The 21,566-nt window shown below is 38.4% G+C and overlaps 1 protein-coding gene across 32 annotated transcripts in view; it reads right to left on the reverse strand.

Annotated features, from left to right (window-relative positions):
• The window catches only part of MBNL3 (muscleblind like splicing regulator 3), a 169,350-nt gene that overhangs the window by 81,330 nt on the left and 66,454 nt on the right, over positions 1–21,566 (reverse strand). For 20 of the 32 annotated variants that reach the window (XM_070604975.1, XM_070604973.1, XM_070604972.1 and 17 more), the window contains exon 2: positions 16,119–16,999. The exons of 5 other annotated variants lie outside the window; for them this stretch is intronic. In XM_070604975.1, coding sequence (XP_070461076.1) covers positions 16,119–16,295 — 177 coding nt within the window. In that variant the 5' untranslated portion in view covers positions 16,296–16,999. Of the gene's footprint in view, positions 1–16,118; positions 17,000–21,355; positions 21,453–21,566 lie in introns of all 32 variants that reach the window. 7 more of the 32 variants (XM_070604974.1, XM_070604995.1, XM_070604992.1 and 4 more) reach the window with 1 other exon arrangement.

Genomic DNA, 21,566 nt, shown 5'->3' on the forward strand with positions numbered 1-21,566 from the left:
AACTGAACTAGGGTTGGAAGTACAGATGCAGATGGAGAGATGACTGGGTACCTTGTGGGTGAAGCCATATTTATTCTCTCTCTCTCAAAGTGATTCAACAATCTCACGTGTCATTCAACAAATACTTTTCCAAGCTCCTAATATGTGCTATATATACTGGGCACAAAAGATGCACTAGTAAACAAGACAGCATCTAATGTGAAATCAAAAAACCTACAGCAGACCTTTACTTAAAATTCAATGAAATAGGATACTAAGGTGAACACAACAGCAGTAGGCTAGAGTAGAATGTCAAACCCCTTTTACTTGACCATGTTGACTTTAGCAGCATCGCAACTCCATCACTGGCTTTCCCTTCCCATTGCCACCATCTAATTCAAATTTTTATCATTTCATACCTTCAATACCTCAACAGCTTTCTGAGAGAGTCCCCTCTTGCCAGTCCCTTTCCTCTACCAATTCATCTTGTATAGGTTGATGATGTCATTTCTCTACTTAAAAATTGTCAGATTCCTTACAGCTACAACATAAAGTTCAAACTCCTCACTGACTTTTAAGGCTACTCCTCTGCCAACACAAGCTCTATGCTTCAGCCAGCCTACTTAACATTCAACTCCCCAAACATGCATCACAGTTTTCCCTCTTACGCCTTGTTGTAGTTATAACCTCTGCCTGGAATACCTTTCTATCCCTCCTTCAAAGAATACCTCAAACAGTACCTCTCCCATGACTGCATCTTTAGCCACCACAGCTGGATGTAATCCCAGCCCCTGCCTCTCCCCTCGGACTCTTTCAGTGGTTAGTTTGTACCTGGCTTATGGCACACAACACAAGCAGTTTCATATTAAGAGGTCAGGCAAGGACCATGTCTTCCATAACTTTGTATTCTGCACAGTATTGAGCCTTGTGCCTAACAAGTAATAGGTTTGAATAAATGTTTGTTGAATGAATCACTTCTTTGGGGAATTGAATGTATATAGAACTCTTAATGGATTTAACAGGGCTTTCAGCATTAAATGACCCCCGACATTTATAAAATCCTTGTAGTAAACCACACCAATAGTCCTACAAATGGAGTGCTGCTGCTTGCTCTTGTTTGAAGAGAAACAAGTAGTAGGACTCCCATGTCTTGCTCAAGGCCACACAAGGAGACCTTGCTGAGCTGTTGTTACAAGGCAGCGTTTTCTATGTTTATGCCACTTGCTGATAATCATGCTTAGTTTCAAATATGTCCATGGTTACATCTGCAGTTCACCCAAGAAAGAGGCATTTATCAAGACTACTTCTAAGGCTTCTTTGAAAAATTAGATAATATTCCAAAAGATATACAATGAACTATTAGTCAGTCACGAGAAAGAAGGAAATCCTGCCACTTGTGACAACATGGATGGACCTTGAGGGCATTATGCTAAGTGAAATAAGCCAAATAGAGAAAGACAAATATTGTATAATCTCACTTTTGTGTCGAATCTAAAAAAGCCAAACTCACAGAACAGAGAGTAGAATGGAGGTTACCAGGGGCTATGGGGTGGGGGACATGGGGAGATGTTGGTCAAAGGGTACAAACGTCCAGTTAGAAGATGAATAAGTTCTGGGGATCTAATGTACAGCATGGTGACTATAGTGAACAATACTGTATTGTATATTTGAAAGGTGCTAAGAGAGTAAATCTTGAATGTTCTCGCCACAAAAAAGAGTAATTATGTGAGGCGAGAGAAGTGTTCACTAACCTTATTTTGGTAATCATTTCACAATATATACTTGTATCCAATTATCATGTTATACATCTTAAACTTCCACAATGTTGTATGCCAATTATACCTCAATAAAGCTGGAAAAAAATAAATCCTTACTCCAGTGCGGTACTTGCAAAATAAAAATGGACAAAATTTTTTAAGTTTTTAAATTTTTCAGTTACTTGGAAGTTAACATTGAATTTGTTTCTATATAGAATGCTTTCCTGGCTAATAGAAAAAGCAAAATAACCAAGAAATTGCAAAACCTCTAGAGATTGTGGTTTTACAGACCTGGGAAAAATTTTAAGTCCAGTTAACGGAGCATGTGATAAGCATAAACATTAACAACAGAAAAATAACTTGTGGGCTAGGTATTTATCAAATGTTTAAAACAAGAACACAGAGTTCTTGAAGATATTAAACATTCTCAAATTGTTACTTCAGTGTCACTATCTTTCATAAACAAGAACAAAAATTTGAAGGCAATGTGGTGTTAAAAGAATGTCACCTTAAAAGATGTAGTCTTCACAAAGTATTTAGAACTAAGTAAGAGATGACTGATTCTACCGTGCTGTTGCTCAATATCACTAGATGCATGTAAAAGATGGGTGAAGAGTTTAAAGGCACAGAGGAAAAGGGTTTCTGTGTGCATTTCTGCATGCTCAAGACAGAAATTAGAACCTTACGACTATAAAGCTAGCTAGCAAGTCATGGCTGACACATAGGCTATGTCTTAGTTTATGGAATTTTTCCTATTTAATGTATTTAACAGTTATATTACTGTGGTCTTTACATTTTCAAACTTACGGATGTGTGTGGAAATTCCCTTCACTCTCCACTTTACCCACAAGAACATGGGTAGGAGCAAAAAGCTAATTTCTTTTCTACCAATTTTCAGTGAATAAATAAAAATTTGAGTTTCAACAGAAAAACATACCCATTTACAACGGAAAAAAATCCAATTGAAAGCATACATTTAAACGCCTATGTCCAAGTTATAGCTGCAAGAATTGACAGATCCTACAGCCATATCTTCTTAACTAAATAATAGATTAGGCATGACACTAGTAGCAATATTATACAAACTCATCACAAACAAGATATTAAAAAAGTAATTTACTTTAACTCTAGAGATAGCACGGTTAAGTCCAAGTAGTGGAGATTATTTAGAAAATAAAAGGTTGAGGAAAAATGGAATCATTTACTGCCTTTTAAGAAAACAATATCAAGAAAGAGGAAAAAGTTGAAGTTACACTTCTAATTACATCTAGCAATAAAACTTGACCCTGTGGTGAGAATTGAAGGCACAGAAATAAAAGCAGTGAAAACCCAAGGAGGATTCAAATCTGGATTATATAGCAGCAACAACAAAAAACATACATTCAAGAAACTGAAAACTGATTACGTAGAGGGAGAAATACAGCAGAAAATGAAAAGGTTATTTACGCATAATGAGGAAAGAACAGATGGCTAAGATTCCTTTGAAATATACAACCCTGTAGGTCAAAACTCAAGCGGCAGCCTGAGATAGAGGAAAACACAGTGACCTTGGGGATGTTACAAGCAGAAGGCTAATCTGTAAGGGCAAACAGAGCAGTAAGTAAATGTTGTTCTATCAATAAAGTCATGTTTCTAGAGGAACTAATGGCTATTTCCAGATGCACAGAAGTACCTTGTATCCACATTTCACAAAAACTTGAAACAGAGAAAAAGACAATCTTTGTAATGACTTCATATAGCTATGTGACATGAAGAGTATTACTTAATGATCAAGTAGGATCCAGTCTATATTTCTTTACCACATGAGAGTTTCTTCCAAACAAAAGAGTTGACATATAGCAGATGTTCTCAAACTTGAGATTTTCAAATCTCTCATATTAAACAGGGTTCCTGTGGCAAAGGGTTAATCTTAATGGTATCAAATTGCGGTTGATATCACAAGTCCTTTCTCACCATGTGGCCAATCGCAACTTTGGCTTTGAGGTGGAGAGAGAAACGATCTTGAGCTATGTTCCCATAAACAACATATTAAATGAATTGGGTTAGATTCCAAGTTACTTTACAAAACAATATTTGACCCATAATAAGGCTTAACTGCTACTGCAATATTTCAGTTGATCTGTGACAGGTACCTCCCTAGCTGGCCAGGACATTGTACTAATGAGTACATAACAGAATCAGACATCAAAGAGTTTCATGCAGTGAAGACGTACATGATCCACAGCCACTTATAATACTCAGTTCTTGCTGGCTAACTCAGCAATGCAAGGTTTGTGGAGAAGGATGGACGAGAGAGTCAAGACAGCTCAGGGCTCTGACTCTCAGTGATTAAGCAAAGTTTAGTATTACTAAGTTAGATAACTTTGTCTAAAAATAAAAAACGCTCTGCCTCTCTTCCTCCTCAAAATCAACAGCCCAGATGATTGTCAAACAACAAAATATGAACCTTAATTTAAAGTCTTAATCTAAATACAGTATCATGAAACAATAAATGAGGAAGGGGTTAGGAAAGGGAAAGTTGGCTTTTCGTCCCTTTTGAAGTGCATAAGGTGAAGGAGAACCACAAGACTTCGCGGGCAGTGTATCCCAACGTCATGTGGGGCAGTCTGGCCATTATAAGGGCCAGATGCTTTTGATTTCGTAAAACAATAGCCCAAGTGATGTTTTCTCCTTTTTTTCCTTCTCCACAGGGGGGAAAAACCTAACATGGCTGAAAGAACACTGGCGTCCTCAGGCTCTTTGCTAACTGCTTCTGTGACCTTGGGCGAGTTACTCCTCCTCTGTGGATCTACAGTTCCTCATCTGCAAATTGAAACAATTTGAACTGAATGGTCTTCCTTCTACAGCCAAAAATCTTGATTTTTCTAGGTTTGTGAAGCGCTGTTATGGGTATAAACGATCTCTTAACTATTTAATTATTTGACTCATTCAGCTAGTTGGGGTCAGTCCCAGGATCACCCACTGCACAAATTTCAGAGTTTTTCCATTACCATACCCAAAGTTTAAAAAAGAAAGAAAAATGTAAAGAAACAATACCCCACTGTATTTCTGAGCATCAAACGACAGGAGATGCATGTGTAAAACTAAAAAAGCTAACTTTTTAAAACATTTTATCTCGAAATAACTTTAGACTTGCAGAAAAATTGCAAAAATGGTACAAAGAATCCCAGCATACCCTTCACTCAGATTCCTATAACGTCAACAACTTACATACCAAACATAGCACAGTTATCGGAACCAGGAAACTAACTCTAGCACAATACCATTAAGTAAACTAGAGACCTTATTTGAATTTCACCAATTTTCCCCATAATGTTCTTTCTCTGTTCCAGGATCTAATCCAGGATCCCATATTGAGCTTACTTGTCATGTCTCCTTAGTCTCCTCCAATCTGTGACAGTTCCTCAGTGACCTTCATGACCTTGACACTGGCCATTGGGAGCCCCTTCACATTGGCTCCTGTGTCCTCTTGTCATGCCCTACCCCTTTTTGAGCACTGCCTTACTTTCTGGCACCACAAGACACTACAGGTTCCACTTGTATTTTCCTGCCCTGGTCCAGCATCAGCCATTACTCCAAGGAGCCCTGGTTCCTTTGTTGAAGAATGGTATTAGAAAGCAGGATCCGCGTGCTAGATGTGCGTCTTACTGCTGGGGTGTCCTTGCTTCTGGGTCCTCCTAAGACAGAGCTAGCAAGTAGAAGCATGCATACTAACCCATGTACACACACATCTATATTTATTTTTGTACTTGTCTGTCTGTATACATATAAAAACAAAGCTGAGTTCATACTGATGTCTCCATTCTAATGCATATCACCAATTCATCCTAGCTTTCTCCTTTTCCTTATTTTTAACTCTTCTCTGATGGTGAGAAACTTGGCTACCTTTATCTACTCTCTACTCACTTATTTGTTCAACCCTAGTATCCCCATAAAGTACTTACATATGCTTGGAACAGATTTATAACCAGAGCCCAGTATTTGTGTGCAATTCTGTTCATCTTTAATATAAATATAGCACATCTAGGTTTCTTTTGATTAATGTCAGCATGCTATATCTTTTCCCATCCTTTTACTTTTAATATTTTTAACTAAAAAAAAGCAAGGAGAAAAGTATAAACAAATGGGACTTCATCAGACTAAAGAGCTTCTTCAAGGCAAAGGAAAACAGGATCGAAACAAAAAAACAACCCACTAACTGGGAAAAAATATTTGCAAGTCATACATCTGACAAAGGCTTAATATCCATAATATATAAAGAACTCACACAACTCAACAACAAAAAATTAAACAACCCGATCAAAAGATGGGCAGGGGACATGAACAGACATTTCTCCAAAGAAGATATATGGATGGCCAATAGGCACATGAAAAGATGTTCATCATCGCTGATAATCAGGGAAATGCAAATCAAAACTACACTAAGATATCACCTTACATCCATTAGAATGACAAAAATAACTAAAACAAATAGTAACAAATGTTGGAGAGGTTGTGGAGAAAAAGGAACCCTCATACACAGCTGGTGGGAACGCAAACTGGTGCAGACAAACATACTGTTTGTATGGCAAACAGTATGGAGATTCCTCAAAAAATTAAAAATAGAACTACCATACTATCCAGCTATCCCACTACTGGGTATCTATCCAAAGAACCTGAAAACAGCAATTCCAAAAGTCCCATGCACCCCTATGTTCGTGCAGCATTATTTATAATAGCCAAGATGTGGAAGCAACCTAAGTGCCCATTAACTGATGATTGGATAAAGAAGATGTGGTATATATACACAATGGAATACTACTCAGCCATAAAAAAGAACAAAATCGTCCCATTTGCAACAACATGGACAGACCTGGAGGGAATTATGTTAAGTGAAATAAGCCAGATAGAGAAGGACAATCTCTGTATGACTCCACTCATATGAGGAATTTAAACATGTGGACAAAGAGAACAGATTAGTGGCTACCAGGGGAAAGGTGGGGTGGGGGGTGGGCACAGAGGGTGAAGGGGTGCACCTAAAACACGACTGACAGACAATAATGTACAACTGAAATTTCACAAGATTGTAACCTATCATTAACTCAATAAAAAATTTAAAAAAATTTAAAAAGCAGGAGAACTATGCTACTATTTGTGTAAAATAAGGGAGAATAAGTATGTATACATTTGCAAGTATATACATAAAATGTCTACAGGAGAGAAAGCTAAATATATTGGTTGGGAAGTCAACAGGTTAACTGGAGAAAAGAGATGACAGAGAAACTTCACTGCCTACCCTTTTACACTTAATTTTTTTTACTTTTTTGAGATACTATTCATATGCCATAAAGTTCAACCTTTAAAACGTACACACAAACGGTTTTCAGCACCTTCACCAAGTTGTGCAACCATTACTACTATCTACCCCCAGAAAATTTTCATCACCCCAAAAAGAAACCTTGTACCAATTAGCAGTCCCTTCCCACTGTGCCCTCACTCCTTCTCCCCTTCCCCGCAATGCCCCTGGCAAACACTAATCTGCTTTCTGCCTCTATGGATTTGCCAATTCTGGATATTTCATAAAAGTAATCATACAACATGTAGTTTTTCTGAACTGTCTTTCTTCACTTAGCACCGTGTTTCAAAGGTTCATCCACGTTGTAGAATGTATCAGTACAATAGTTCCCCTTATCCATGGGGCATATGTTCCAAGACCCCAAGTGGATGTCTGATACCACAGGTAGAACCAACTCTATATGTACTATGTTTTTCCCTATATATACATATTTGAGGGGTAACAATAAAACTAGCACAAATTTTTTTTCTTTCTTCACAATTTCACAGATACAAGATTCATTCTTACCACAGATTTTAGCAACCTTAGCATATGATTTTCTTTCTCTTTTCTTATTAAGTCAAGAACTTGCACCTTTTTACATAAAGGAAGCACTTTATGGCTTCTCTTTGGCATATCTGAATTGCCAGCATCACTCCTCTTGTACTTTGGGGCCATTATTAAGTAAAATAAGGGTGATTTGAACACAAGCACTGTGATACCACAACAGTTGATCTGATAACGAGGCGGCTACTAAGTGATTAACGAGCAAGCAGTGTATACAGCGTGGAGACCCTGGACGAAGGGATAATTCCCATCCCTCGTGGGATGGAATGGGACAGTGTCAGATTTCATCACACTACTCAGAACGGCACGCAATTTAAAAACTGATGAATTGTTTATTTCTGGAATTTGCCATTTAATATTTTCAGACTGCAGTTGACCTCTGGTAACTGAAATCTTAGCAAGCGAAATCGTGGGTAAGGGGGGATTACGGTACTTCATTCTTTCTTATACCTGAATCATATTCTATGTATGTATAAACCACATTTTGTATATTCATCAATTGACGACTATTTGTTTTTCAAAATTTTGAATTATGAAAATATACATCAATTCATACATTAAATTTTTTAAAAAGAAACAACCCCCTCCTAAAAATAAAAAAAATTAAAGAGTTAAAAATAATATCATTAGGTAAATAACATATGAAAAAGAATAACATATGGAAAAGTTTTGCTTGGCGATTTGCCAGGGGACTCACAAGCCTCAGTAGAAGGTTATACTAATGACTAAGATTTACTACAGCAAAGGATACAGAGCAGAAGGAGCAGGAAAAAGACACACACACATCAGAAGAGTCCAGAGAAGGCCAGCACAGGCTTCCACTGTCCATCCTCATCTGAGACCACACAGGACGTGCTCTCTCTCTCTTTCTCTGAGTCTTCACCAGGATCTACACAGCCCTACGTGATCTCCCCCAACGCATTACCTCTCTGACCTCATCTGCTCCCGCTCTCCCCCTTCATCCGTCTGCTCCAGCCACCCGCTTGACCTTGATGTTTGTTCCTCAAACACACCAGCCTCACTCCTGCTTTGGGGCCTTTGCTGTTACTGTCCTCTTTGCCTGGAATGTTCTCAGAAGTGCTCACAGCTCACTCCCTCACCTCCTTCATGCCTCTCCTCAAATAGCACCCCATCAGAGAGGCCTTCCTGACCATTTTCTCAAGAACAGCAGTCCCGGCCGTTCTTTCTGCCCTCTCCCTGCTTCATTTTTCTTCATACCTGACAATGTGTCCTTAACCTGAACACTTCCTTCCTTTTTGCCTGCCTGTCCCCCAACTAGACTGCCTGCTCCATGGGGACAGGGACTGCTTCCCGTCCACTGCCAGGTCCCCGGCCCGGCCTGCTGCATGGGGACAGGGACCGCTTCCCGTCCACTGCCAGGTCCCGGGCCCGGCCTGCTCCATGGGGACAGGGACCGCTTCCCGTCCACTGCCAGGTCCCGGGCCCGGCCTGCTCCATGGGGACAGGGACCGCTCCCGTCCACTGCCAGGTCCCGGGCCCGGCCTGCTCCATGGGGACAGGGACCGCTTCCCGTCCACTGCCAGGTCCCGGGCCCGGCCTGCTCCATGGGGACAGGGACCGCTTCCCGTCCACTGCCAGGTCCCGGGCCCGGCCTGCTCCATGGGGACAGGGACCGCTTCCCGTCCACTGCCAGGTCCCGGGCCCGGCCTGCTCCATGGGGACAGGGACCGCTTCCCGTCCACTGCCAGGTCCCGGGCCCGGCCTGCTGCATGGGGACAGGGACCGCTTCCAGTCCACTGCCAGATCCCGGGCCCAGCACAACACCCGGCACACAACAGGTGCTCAGTAGGTAGCTCCCCAGTGAATGAGTGAATGAACCCAGTGTAGACAGAGACACGGACGGTATTTCGAACACAATAAGATTCCTTGTTCTCAGCTCCAGACTATAGAGGAAGTGCTCCACTAACTTCTTAACTTTCCTCTCGGGATTTGAGTATGCAAATATCACAGTTAGGATCATAAAATTTATTTTATAAAGATGATTTGAGTTTCCCCTTAGGAGCTAACCTTGTCGAAAAGGTTTTTTTTTTTCTTTCTGATTAGAAGTAACACATTTGTACAAGAAAATGCAAACAAGCAGAAAGGGCTGAGGTAGGAAGTGCACGTCCTCATCCTCCGGACTGGAGGTGAGGGTGAAGGGGGAGCGCACGGTGCCCGGACAGGGGCAGCTGAAGCCCAGCGGCTGCGTCGGTGGGGCTCATCGAAATGTCCCCACGGAGAAACCGGCCACAGCAGCCTGTCTCGCTCTGCTGTTTATATCCTTTGCCTATTTTTCTGGGAAAATGCCTTCAAGTATGTTTTTTCTTAATTTGTAAAGCTTGCTGTATATTAAAGGACTCTTTGTCAAATTAGAGAGTTTTCCCCCCCAAATTATTGCTCATCTTCTAACTTTGGGGGGTTTTTCTGCCATTCAGAAGTGGTTTTTATCATGTGGTCAGTTCTAATAATTCTTTGCTTTTATTGTTTCTGCCTCTCATTTGAGAGAAGGTTTGGAAGGTCTTCCTCACCCAGGTTATAAAGGTGCTCACATGCATTGTCTTCTAGTCCTGTCACGGCTTGATGTCATTCCTCAGGTTTAAATTGTCAGGGCATGTGGAATTTATCTGGTGAAAGGACGTTTCTGGAATGCTTATGATGAGCCCGCCCCGCGCCAAGCGCCTTCCATGGGTCGTCTCCTTTGAATGAGCAGTAACGCCAGAGGTAGGTGCTGGGAGGGTCTCTGTTTCCGCAGGTGGGGAGACAGGATCAGGGAGGTTGGGTATTTATCAGGGACCCCACAGCCGGCACAGCGCGGCCCGTGCACTGGTAAAGCCCACACAGGGTTGTCATGAGGATTAGTGTCTGGAATACAGTAGGCAGTCAGTGGAAGCTAGAGTTTGTCATTATTATGGCATCGTTCTCATAAACATAATTTCTGATGACTGCATATTATTTGAAAAATGGTATATTTTTAAGGCAAGTACATTTCTAAAATACTATTCCTTCACAAGCATGAAAAGCTTTTGGAATTCCATGGAGCAAATGAAACCTTTTATTTTAAAAAAATTGTTGTCATTAAAGGAAATTTTGAAGGGACGTACACCAACATGAAGATATTCATTAGGTAACGGAATTATAGGTTCGATTTTTAAAAATCTTTGTCTCTATATTACAGTTTTTTAGAAAGGGTATGTTTTTATTTTATGATCAGAAAAATAGCCAAAATAACTGGTATTTTTTTAAACGTCTGTGAATGGGGGGAGATCAGGCAATATCTAGATATTTTTTTTAATACCCTGGGAAAAACATGAAGCTGACAGGAAAGATAAATGGAGGGAGAGGTTGGCTTTCCAGGATCAGCAAGGGGGCGTGAGTGAAGGAGTGAGGTCTACAAGGAGGCAGGAGATAAGGCAAGGTTTACGCGGCACGTATACAATTATATAAAAGACAGGAAGACTGAAAAGAAGTACATACAAATGTTAGCAGTGGTACTGGATAGTGGGGATGACATTTTATTACATTTTATTCACATTTTATTACATTTAATTTTTATTCTTATCTTCTTGTGTATGATTGTAAAAATTTCTTTTGTATTTTCCTTTCCCTTCAGAAAGAGGCACAACTTTTAAAATCGGAGAGAAATTTTATTTATTATGAAAACAAAGGTAGAAAATCTGTTTCCCAACGTGGGATAATAAGTTAGAGGTAGCCCGAGGCACTGACTCCAACGCAGGGGCCACCCCACAAGAGCATGTGACAGGGACACGCATATCGCAAAACTTGTTGGGCTTCCCATTCTCCAGTATTCTTTCTGATGGCCTATTGCTACTTTCTCTGTCATGCCCTTGGTCTATTTTCCTCTCCCTACCCTTCTTGATTGACCTTAAATACAGAAGTGCATTACCCATCACTTCTCAGATGGACGCTTGTTCACATTTTCACAGCTTGGATATTGGGATGCCCCTTATAATCAATTGTATGTTGAGGAGATAATGAATAAATGAAGGTATTTATCAATTTTCACAAAAAGAAAACTGATCACTTTACAGCAGAGAAACCCAGCAGACACCATCTTAATCAGGTTATTAAGGTTAACATGAGTGAGAAGACACAACATCATGTACCCTCAGATATGGTGGACACCATTTCTGTGATTTTCTTGCCAAAAATGCATGACCGCAATCAAATCATGAGAAAGCATTTGACAAACGCAAATTGAGAGGCATTCTGCAAAATAACTGACCAGTGCTCATCCAAAATGCCAAGATCATGAAAGCTAAGGAAAGACTGAGGAACTGTCACAGATTGGAGGAGACTAAAGAGATATGACCAGTAAACACAATGTGGGATCCTGGAACATAGACAGAACATTACAGACAAAGTTGGTGAAATTCAAATAAGGTCTCTAGTTTACTTAATAGTATTATACTAGAGTTAGTTTCCTGGTTTAGATAACTGTGCTATGTATGGTATGTAAGTTGTTGACATTACAGGAAGCTGGGTGAAGGGTATGCAGGGACTCGTACTATTTTGCAACTTTTCTGTAAGTCTAAAATTATTTCAAAATAAAAAGTTTAAAAAGTGAGGCTAAGTTATAAATACGTATTTGTTAGGGTACTAATTGTAATTTTACTTTTCTTTCAAAAGAGGTCTTTGAAATGTCCAAAACAGCGTTGACTTTTGCCAAAGATACTTCCTTTTTAAGGTCAGTATCATAGAAGATAGACATCCTTAAGTAAAATGTTATTTTCCTTGAGTCTCAAGATGACAGATCCTACCCATGTGTCTTTATAGTGCAGGTAGATCTCTCTGATGGAGCTCATAAATGGTTCTAAATCTTGCATAATCCAGAAACCCTTGGGAGCATGTTATTAGGAGTCTTCTGCTTCTAGTAAGTTTTCCCTTAGCAAACAGGGATGGGATAAACATTCAGTCAAAAATAATCAAATTTTAAACTAGTGAAAACTACTGTTACTAGTGATACTAGTACAGAATACACTGGTAACCTAGGACAATTTGACCTACAAGGATAGACTCACATCCATATGCCTGGCATACAACAGGTTTCACTTGTCAAAATATTATTATGCTTGTGATCATATGTGAAGTTTGAAGACATAGTGTGGGGCCATTTTATGTGTGTTCCTCACTCAGTTTCCATCTTTTAGGAATGTATATTCCTAAAATATACATTGGGCTGACAAGACTGTCCTCTGACTATGCCTGCTACTAAGGCCTTTGCCGAGAAATTTTTATTACAAAACTACCCAAAGTAGTGAGTGAGGTGGGCACATGTGACGGGTGTTGATCTGTCATAATTCAATAATGACAGGATTTATATTCTTCCTGGATAACAGATGTCTGATATCATATCGCTTCGAGTATGGAAGGGAAGGTTCAAGACATTGTGACATTGTTGAGCAGAATACATGAACATAACAATCTTGGCTATGGAAACAATCACAAAGATTCTAGATTGGAATTTTTAGTGATGATCTTTTGTTAAAATCTAAGGGACATTCACTAAAAATACCAACCTAGATCATTGGCAAACTGTAATATCATGAAATTGGCATAGAATGGGTTAAGCAATACTTTGAAGAGAAATTTTGAAATAAATCATGCCAACCAGACTAGACAATTGAGAAAAAAATAGCTGCATATCAACATGACACGAGACTCTTTTATGTAGCTGGAAATTAATCTATGGGCTGCACTGTCTAGATGTCGATTTGAAAATGGTACAAATTTCATCACTGAACACTCAACATTCATGGAATGATGGGCACAGCACTTCAGCACAATACACAATTAGTCATCAAGCTTGACCTCCTTATTTTCATAACATTCCTTCATTATGAGGTGAGTGTAGAACATTGTATCTATTGTGTGCATTATGAAGACAAAAAACCATCATCATCTGATAGAGTACCTCGTGCTAACAGAAACCTTACAAAAGCAAAAATTGAAAAAACAAAAGCAACAGCCCAAAACTCATCAGATGATTGCTTCAGTTATTTAACCACTCATGGAAGAAATGGTGCACAGATGCATTTCAGAGGTGTTTCAATTATACAAATTTGAGGGGGGTAGTAAATGCTGAAATAATTATTGAGGTATGTTATTTGTGTATTATAGATATAATAGTAGTACAATCCACATAGGTCAATTACCCTCAAGTTAGTATAGCTTTCATGCACATCCGGGATTAGGAATAATCTAAAAGAAAAGAACAACAAAGCTGGTGTGCAGACATGGAACTGTGATGAATGTGCCATCTAAATGGCAAACTAGTTAATTGAAAGTCTTTGAATATTTGAAATATTACATTTTTCATTAAAATTTGAGAATGTAAAGATTATGTAAATCGTCTTTATCCTATGTGACTGGTCATCAAGACATTAACATAATGCAAAAGTTATTTTTAAAACACTGGATGCAGTGAGTAGACAGTGTATGTAAGTAATTAAGTGGCTTATTAATATTCATTGGCCATTATCTATGTAGTCTCTGAATTAAACATTTTCCAAGCTTTAAAGTGGTAGTGCAGTATCCATTTATGCATTTTGTTAACAATCACTTTCCTTATTACTTTTCTTCAAAATGTTTCCTTTAATGGCACTTTTTTGCCTTTAAATGGGAGAAGTGACCAAAGCATACCAATAATTAGGAAGATCACACATCTTCTACCAGAGGCCTGGAAAGACAGAATTTACAAAGCCTGCAAGGAACTCTATGTCAAAAAGTAAACCACAAAAATACTAATAATCAGCTTGAATAACCAACATCACACTCATAGCAACTGGATTTGGGCATGTCCATTTGGAACATGAGTTAGTAGTTTTAAACAATAAACCCTGACTAAATAGAATCATTTTGTAGAACTTCTAAAACAAACAACTTAGTTAATAGTAAGAAAATAATCTTCCATTTAATTCACTTTTATAGTGATACGTGGTTTTTCATTTATGTTATCTCATTGGAATCTTTACAATAATCCTGGAAGTTAGGTACAGAAGAATTATCCATCTGTTAGAGATAAAGTAACTCAAGCTTTGTCACATGAAGTAGCAAAGGTCAGATACAGTAGTGGGGCCGGGACTGTACCCCAGATATCCTGAAACAACATATGGAAAGTGCCTAGTGCGGTGCCGGACCCTCTATATGGACTGGATAAAAGACGTCTCGTTTTTTTCCCCCAACTAGCCCAGTGCTCTTTTCCACTTCAAGGCACTGCCTAGTCCTGCAGCAGTAGATTTAAACAATACACAAAATAATTGTATATGAAACTTCAATGATACTGACATGAAGAAAACAGAATAACCCCTTTAGTCATAATATATGCTGCAAATAAGAGCAATTCAGACATTTTCAATGGTAGGAATTACCATTATCTTTATGATATTTCCATTCTTGAACTGGAATGGTCTGCAACAAAAGCTAGTAACCACAAAATAAGTAAAAGTAACTACTTAAATAGGATATCACTTGATAAAATGTTTTTCTGAAGAAATGATCACATGAAGAAATACATCCCTATCAGCCAATGAAGCCATAAATAAAAATGTTAATGAGGTAAAATTGGTCATGATGAGGATAAAACAATATCAAGAAATTGAAAAGGTTCTTACTAAGCTTAATTCATCTTGACATATTTTGAAAAAAAAATCTCGAATGTATTGTAGCAAATCTTATTAATTAAACCTGGAATCTATTACCATTTTTTACTTCTAGGTTTTAATTTGTACATCTGTATCCCTAATTTAAGTATAACTATGAATAAAACATGAAAATCAGTGCATTTTCTTTTTCTACAAGCATATATGTTCTATTCTACATAATATCTCATCTGCTCTCATATTTTGTTTATATTGTAGTAATAATATTTTGGTTTGATGACCTTGGCAATAAGACTTTCCTTATAAAATGCACTCACAAATCTGAGGCTGGTGAATAAGCAGTTTGGGAAGAAAATTAAGTGAACTTAGTTTTATAGCAACATGTTTAATTAAAGGTTCAAAATATACTTCAACTACGAAACTCAAAATTACCATCATTTTCCTCTTGGATGGTGCGATTTTCACCTTATGCTCTTTATTCTCTGAAAGCTGATAGGTCCCTGCCAAGTGTATTTTGATAACAGGTAAGTTATAATTCAGTAAAGGGTTTCTGTAGGTTCTATGAGAATTATGATCACTGTATTCAAAATCTAAATCATATACAAAGAAGTAGAGTTTGGCAAGACTACAATTTCTTACTCCTACAAATTCTTCAACTTTTTTAAGTCTATCTATCTTGATCAGTAGGCTTGGATGGCATAAGCTTTAGTCTGGCTTAGTTCTACAAACACAAAGTCTACATCCTGTCTTAAAAAACAAACAAACAAAACTTACCGCTTTCATGTTATTATTAACTTTACTAATTTCAAAGTACATGATGTTTTAAAAAACAGAAATCAACAAATTTAAATTAACCGTTATGTGCATTTAGATGAGACTCACCTTTAAGGAATCAAAACAAGCCACCACACGGCCATTTTCCACATGGCAGACTCTTGGCGGATGGGCAAACTTGCAATCTGCATCAGCTCGAGAGCAGGTTCCTCTCTGAAATTCTCTACAGACTTCTAAAGTGAGCCACTTGGTATCACGCACCAGGGTAACGTTGACAGCCGTCATAGTGAAAGCAAAGTTAAAATCAAGTACACCCTCTCTAGGACAATATTACTGCTGTTGTTAAAGGTTAAAAATGAATTCAAGATGGATGTGAAGAGATAACAGGTTGCTTCGGTGAAATGTTTCGTTGTTAGCACTTAGGTTTTAAATTTAAGTCAAATTCGGTCTAGTCAAACAAAAGTCAATCATAAAATAAAAATTGTATCAGAATAACTAAAAATCAAATTAGAGACCAACTCTTTTAAGAAGGTAACCATAAAGGTTAAAATATTGAGTGTTTTATTTTGTTCCTCTGTTGAAGTTACTTCAAGTAACTGGCAGACTTTCAAAAGAATTTTGTGCTCTCCAGTTGATGTTTTCAATTATTCTCACAAAAAGCATATGCTGCTGGCTGCCCTTCAGTTTGTGGAATGGTCTCAGATCAAGGGGAGAAAGGTTTTTCTCCCTATTTCCTGGCTTTAAAAATTGAGATTGGTAAGGATGGTACAACCGTAATTTTTTTCTTTTTTGCTGCAAAATCAGAAGGAGGGAAAATGACTATGAAAACTGAGAATCAAAGAAAAAAAGAACGGCCGAGTTGCTGCGAGTGAACTACAAGCACACCAGGTTTTTGGAGATGTGGTGGTGGCAGGGAGAGGGCTTTAGAAAGAGACAGCTCTAGAGTGGAATCCAAGCAGCAGCTTTCAGAAAAGGCACTTTTCAGAAACCTGCAAGAAAAAAAATACAATTAGCTAATACAATACAATGCTTCCGTTTTCGACTCTAGATTTGGAAAAGAAGTAAGCATATCCTAATTACAACAGGAAGCATCTAGATACAGACAGTATCTAGTACAGTCAGCCGTTGTCAATAAAAAGGGTAATTCCCAGTATAGGATAGTGCATAGTAAAAGGAAGCAAAAGCGTAGATTTACTGTTGCATACAAGACTGGGCAACAACCCAACTTAAAAAAAAGATTGTCTCCTTTTGATCTGTTTTGGGGCAGAAATTCATTTCGGGGCCCACCACACAGAAAATACCAGAGCTTGACACGACAGCCCCTTATGCAGTCATGATCCACCTGCGCGTCTCCAGTTTTTAGAGGCTACCAAAGACTTGTCTTTAAACTAGCTTTCTACAGTCTGACTGAAGGCTTGATTATCTGCTCTCAAAATCCAGAAAACAGACATTGCTAAGAAAATCTAAGTTGCTCCAAGAGGTAACTCTGTGTGTGTATTTTAAATGCAATTGTTGATGACCACGTAAAACAGTCATGACATGACTAGCTGGAGACCTACTGCAAAGGAGGTAGGAGAAGGGAGGGAAATGTAAAATGTGCTTCAGATAAAGAAAGAAATCCTTTGAAAGGATGCTGAGTTTCTTTTCTGTGTATGCTCTGTTATTAGGCTCTAGGAAGGGATATTGGAACAACTCAGAAGGAAGTTTCAGCATATACAAATAAGTGAGACAGAAAGCACTGTTCAATCATACATTAAATATTGTGCAGTTTTAAGGTTTGCAGTTTAACCCAGTGTCAACCAGCAACAATTTCTAGCAACTCAGCTTGGAAGATAGATGAAAGGTTAATTTACTGGCATTACTGCCATGAACACATACAGAAACAAAAGGGATTTTCTAAAGCAAAAGTAAGCTCTGAGTATCAGACAAATCAACTAATTAACTTCATCAAAAAAGTAGCATCAAGTTCTTAAAAACATTTCATTTACTTTTTTAAACAATATCTTCAATAATTTTACAGAATCTGAATTTTCTGTTTGTCCTTTTGGCATTCAAGAGTAAAATCAATATCACCTAGTTTTTCAGATACCATTTGGAAATTAAGCATCTAGAATATTCACACGCGCTTATCCATTCAAGAGAAAAACGTGTTTCTCTGAGTCACTCTTCATGGAAATCTTTCTAAAATGTACTATACGTAGTTTTGCCTTCTTATAAAATATTGAACATAGTTTGGCGTCTGGTTGAAGACTTGGGGTCATAAATGTCCTGGGAGGTATTATAGTTCTCCTCCTTCAGTGGCAAATTGCTAATTGTCACTTCTAGTCCTGCCACAACATTTGTCATAGGGGGTTGTCCAGCTCCCTTCTGGAAAACACAATAGCCAATCACAACTGTTGAATAAAAGTTAGTTACTCACTGAATGAGGGGCCTACGGGCAAAGCACAGGGCTTTCACGCTGAAGGTCTGTGACTGCTCTTACTGGTTTGAGAGCCCTTTTGCAATATGTTCCATGCAGGATCATGTTCTAGAGGGAAGGTTAAGTTTGTCAGGCAAATGGCCTCCAGAAAAGCATTTAAAATAGTTTTGTAAAAAACTAGCCAGATGGGGGAAATGCAAATGAAAACGACAATGCAATACCACTTCACATCCATTAGGATGGCTATAATAAGAAAGAGGAAAAATCGGAGAAATTGGAACCGTCATGCATTGCTGGTGAGAATGTAAAATAATGCAGCTGCTATGGAAAACAGTCTGACAGTTCCTCAAAATGTTAAACAGTTACCACATAACCTAGCACATCTACGCCCACATAACCTAGCACTTCTCCGCCCAGGAATATACCAAGAAGAATTGAAAGCAGGGTCTAGAAGAGATATTTGTGCACTTATGTTCACAGCACTATTCACGACAGCCAAGAGGCGGAAACAACCCAAGGGTCCATGAAGAGATGAATGGTTACACAAAATGTGATATATACACAAAGTGGAATATTATTCTACCATTAAAAGGAACCAAGTACTGATACATGCTACAACATGAATAAACCTCAAAATCATCATACAAAGTAAAAGAAGCCAGTCACAAGGCGACATACTGTATGGTTCCATTCACATTAAATATCCAGAGTAGGCAAACCCACAGAGTCAAAAAGCAGATTAGCGGTTATAAGGGTCTGGGGGAAGTGAGAAGGCAGGGGAACTACTTAATGGGTATGAGGTCTTCTTTGGGGGTGACAAAAATATTCTAGGAACAGATAGTGGTGAGAGTTGCACAATTTTTTGAATACACTGGAACCCATTCACTAAATCGAACACTTTAAATGGGTCGATTGGATAGTACGTGAATTATATACCAATAAAGCTATTATATTTTTTAGAAGTCTAAAGAGACATAACAACAACAACAAAAGGCTCATGAGTGATGGAATTAACCACCCCAATCTTTCTTAGATTCTCCTTAGACACAAATTCTTCTAAGTAATGTTGCTAAGTTGAATTTCAAGAGTAAATTAGTTTCCATAGTGTAACTGACTTAGTCTATTATGGAAAGTAAAAGAGTACTTTCTTCGAGTTTGTAAGTTTATATTTAAAAACGTATTCAAATTTAATCCTACAACTAAATCATAGAGGCTGCCTGAATACATTTGAAAGAAAAATAATCAAAAAGGAATACGTATTTATAGATATTATTTGCTCAGAACATAAACCGTGAGGGTCTGGATAAAGATTTTTTTGCAGAGATCCATCAAGTATAGAAACAGATAATAAAAAATAATTTTTTGAACTTTGAACTTTTACAAATGAAAAATGCAAACAGGAATTGGACTCTGGCCAGGCATTTTATGTAAGATAAGGGGAATGAGAGAAGGATTTTTTTTTTTTACATAAGCCTGTAACCTCTGATGGGACGTTAACCAATTCCTTATAACAGTTCTAGCCAGTACATGTCTTCCTTCAGACTGGCACTATTTTTGGAGCTGGCATAGAAGCAGCTAGGTGCAACAACTAAAGGGAGCTGGTACGACGATGGAGAGAAGTTCCCTCATGCAGCTCTGCTCGTCTGACTGTGTATAAAAGACAGGGAGGTGATCCATTTTTCCCTGTGTTTTAAAGAAGATCAACTCTGTTTGGGGGACAATACAACTTTATCTTCTCTACCTTAGACGTGAGTAATAGGAATACAATTGTGCTTTTTATGATTTCTAGTTCTCTAATGTAGAACAATGAAAAGTCACCATTTCGTAGTACATGTGTACTTGTTACTATTCGTAGTTCACAAGTGCCTTTAATTCACTGATCTCTGGAGCTCTAAAAAATATTCTAAAGCATGGTTGATAACCCAAAAATGCTGGTGAAGGAAGTGAAGCTCAAAGAGGTTAAATTACTTATCTGAAGTTACAAAGCCTTAAGTGATAGAGCAACGACTCAACGCAAGATCCTCTGACTCCAAATCCCAAGCATGGCTCCCGGCAGAGAAATGTAGTAGCGATCCTTTCTTATCTCTTATCTCTCTTGGGAATCTTTAACAAGGAAAGCCAACCATTTTTGTGTAGTACTTATGATTCTTTCTCAAAATTACTTCCACGCCTATTGTATCACCATCTTCATAATATCCTCGAGTTGTGCTGCATCAACATTTATCCAGCATCTACGATGTGCCAAGCACTGTTCCAGATGTTGAACAAGACTAAGGTTCCTGCTGTTGTGGAACTTCCTATGCTCATTTAAATAGAGAACAAACCTAAGGCACAGAAGTGAAATGTTTATGAGAGTTTAGGAAGGGCTGGACGCAGACACTAGGTTTTCTGACTTCAACACAGGCCTCTAATTTGCCATGGATAGTACACCAAGCACTACAACTTAAGAACACTTTTAAAGACACGCTCAAACACTATTGCATAGAAATGAGTCACCAAAAGAAATATCTTAGAATTACACCAAGTCTTACTGCTCTCAGGATTCCTCTTGGAAAGGGTACTACCGTTCCCATTTTACAGATAGAGAAACAGAGGTGGGAAAAGGTGAAGCAATTTAACTTGCACAATGTCGTGTATCTAGTAGGTGATAAAGCCATAGTTCAAAACTAGGCAGTCTGAGTCCAGAGCCCACCCTCTTAACCATGTCACAATACTGTGTCTCTCTTATGACAGGTATCACATTCTTCTTCATTATAGGCCCTTAACTTTCCTCCCTTATTAGACTGTAAATTCCTTGAAGGTAGAGATCATGTCTTACTTAGTTTTTTGCTGGCTCTATTTTTTCATGGGAAGTTAGAATGCTATAGCCTTCCCCAGGATTCCTATTCTGAAAGATCAAAGATTAAATGAGAATTTAACATCATACCTTCTTTTGTATGAGGCTAGCAAGCAGTTTTGTCAGTTGAGCACCATCTAAGCTGACTGAGCTTTGGTCACCTCTGTCAGTTTCGAGTCTATTGGACCTGTAAAATTGAGTATTTTTTCACAATTCAGCTTTCAAATTGGAATATTAATACCTGGGATTCTTGATATGTAGAGTACTCAGTTTTCATAAGGAATGGTTTATTCCTGCTCAT

This window comes from Equus przewalskii, chromosome X (assembly GCF_037783145.1).
Source record: "Equus przewalskii isolate Varuska chromosome X, EquPr2, whole genome shotgun sequence".
NCBI lineage: Eukaryota > Metazoa > Chordata > Mammalia > Perissodactyla > Equidae > Equus > Equus przewalskii.